The 1,811-nt window shown below is 37.8% G+C and overlaps 1 protein-coding gene across 1 annotated transcript; it reads right to left on the bottom strand.

The window, feature by feature from the left end:
* Positions 1-1,409: 1,409 nt before the first annotated feature.
* On the bottom strand, positions 1,410-1,811 carry LOC140872629 (uncharacterized). Its single transcript, XM_073275517.1, has one exon. The coding sequence runs from the start codon at positions 1,809-1,811 to the stop codon at positions 1,410-1,412; it is 402 nt and encodes a 133-aa protein (XP_073131618.1).

Below are 1,811 nucleotides of genomic sequence, written 5' to 3'. Positions count from 1 at the left end.
AAGGAGTAGTCAATTGTCTAATTATTTCCTTTTCATTACATAGATCCTTAAATTGATCTGATAGATATTCACGACCTCTGTCAGTTCTCAAAGCCTTAATTGTTTTGTCAATTTGGTTTTCCACTTCATTTGCATAACGTCTAAAACATTCCAATGCTTCAGATTTATGTGAAATCAAATAGACATGACCATAACGAGTGAAATCATCTATAAACGTAATGAAGTAAGAGGCTCCATGTCTAGCCTTCACACTCATTGGACCACATATATTTGAATGAATCAATTGCAGTGGAATTCTGCCCTAATTGCTTTTTCGAATGGTTTTTGTGTCATTTTACCAGCAAGACAGTGTTCACAATTCGAAAAATCAACTTTAGAAATAGAACCCAATAGTCCTACTTTCATTAGTCGATTCATCTTGTCTTGCCCTATGTGACCTAATCTAGCATGCCAAGTATAAGCATCCATATTTGCATGACTAGATGAACAAACATTTAACGAAACACATCGATCTACATAATAGTTAAACATTTGTCTGTCACAATCTAACACAATAAAACGATTTCTAAAATAACCATAATGCATATTGCCATAGTAGATACGAACAAGAGTACTACTAAAGTTCAAACAAAATCCTAATCCTAGAAGAACAACAACAGATACTAGATTTCGTCGAATTTCCGGTGCATAGAGAACATCATGTAGAATAAGAGTTCGGCCTTCATGCAACTCAAGTTTGCAAGTACCGATTCCTTTGACTTCAACTCTTGCATTATTTCCTACATATATCCATCTACACACTAGGAACTCGACGAAAATCTGCCAACGCTTCACGATCTCTAGTTACATGGTTTGTTGCTCCTGAGTCTACAATCCACACAGGATAAGATTCACTTAATAAAACAGTACTAGAGACACATATAGTACTCACAAAAGCATTATTAAGTGATACCTTTTTTAGGATCAGGGCACTCACGAGCGAAATTACCAAATGCTTGACAATTATAGCACTTCATTTTGCTCTTATCTTTCTTCTTCCATAACCTCTTACGCTTACTCTTTTGGTTTGACTTGAAGTTGTTCTTCTTGGATCCTTCCACAACATTCTTTCCCTTCCTATTATTCTTCCAGTTCTTAAAACGTTTAAAGCCCGAAGATTTCTTGGAACTAGATTCAGCCACAAACGCACTTGCTATGGACTTAGCAGCACCAAGCCGCTCATCCTCAAGTTCAACATGGCGAGCAGCATCAGAGAAAGTCTTAATGCTATCATTGTGAGTCAGATTGACTTTCAGATGCTCCCACTTGTCAGGAAGAGATCGAATCAAAGCTTGAACTTGTTTCTCATCAAAGAGAATATGACCAGCTAATGTCAATTCATGTATCATGTTTGACATAGTTCTCAAATGCTATTTGATGTTGTGATCAGCTTGTTTCTTGTAAGTGTCAAACTTGATAGTCAATTGCCTCAGGCGGGTGACAGTGGTACCTCCATATTTCTCCCTCAGGTACACCCAAATGTCATGAGCAGTAGTATGTTGTTCACATTCATGGATGAGATCATCAATCACAGAGCTAACCAAAATAGCACGAGCAGTTGAATCTTTCTTTTTCCATGCTTGGTAAGCTTCTTGATCTCTCCTCTGCTGAACAGTATTACCCACACCGGGATCCTGCATGATTTGGTTGATACCCTCTAAGGCATCTTGCTCATCAAGCACATACCAAATCTTATGGCGCCAAGTATCATAGTTGTCACCATTCAGTTTGTCACCCTTGTTAAGATCAGCAATGATAGATTTGGATGCCAT

This window comes from Henckelia pumila, unplaced genomic scaffold (genome assembly GCF_033568475.1).
Source record: "Henckelia pumila isolate YLH828 unplaced genomic scaffold, ASM3356847v2 CTG_466, whole genome shotgun sequence".
Classification (NCBI taxonomy): domain Eukaryota; kingdom Viridiplantae; phylum Streptophyta; class Magnoliopsida; order Lamiales; family Gesneriaceae; genus Henckelia; species Henckelia pumila.
Note: the sequence above shows the minus strand (reverse complement) of the source record. Positions and strands in the feature narration are given on the sequence as shown.

Bases quoted from the DNA above. Each gene is read 5' to 3' on its own strand.
- LOC140872629 (XM_073275517.1), bottom strand. From the start codon at position 1,811: ATGGCATCCAAATCTATCATTGCTGATCTTAACAAGGGTGACAAACTG.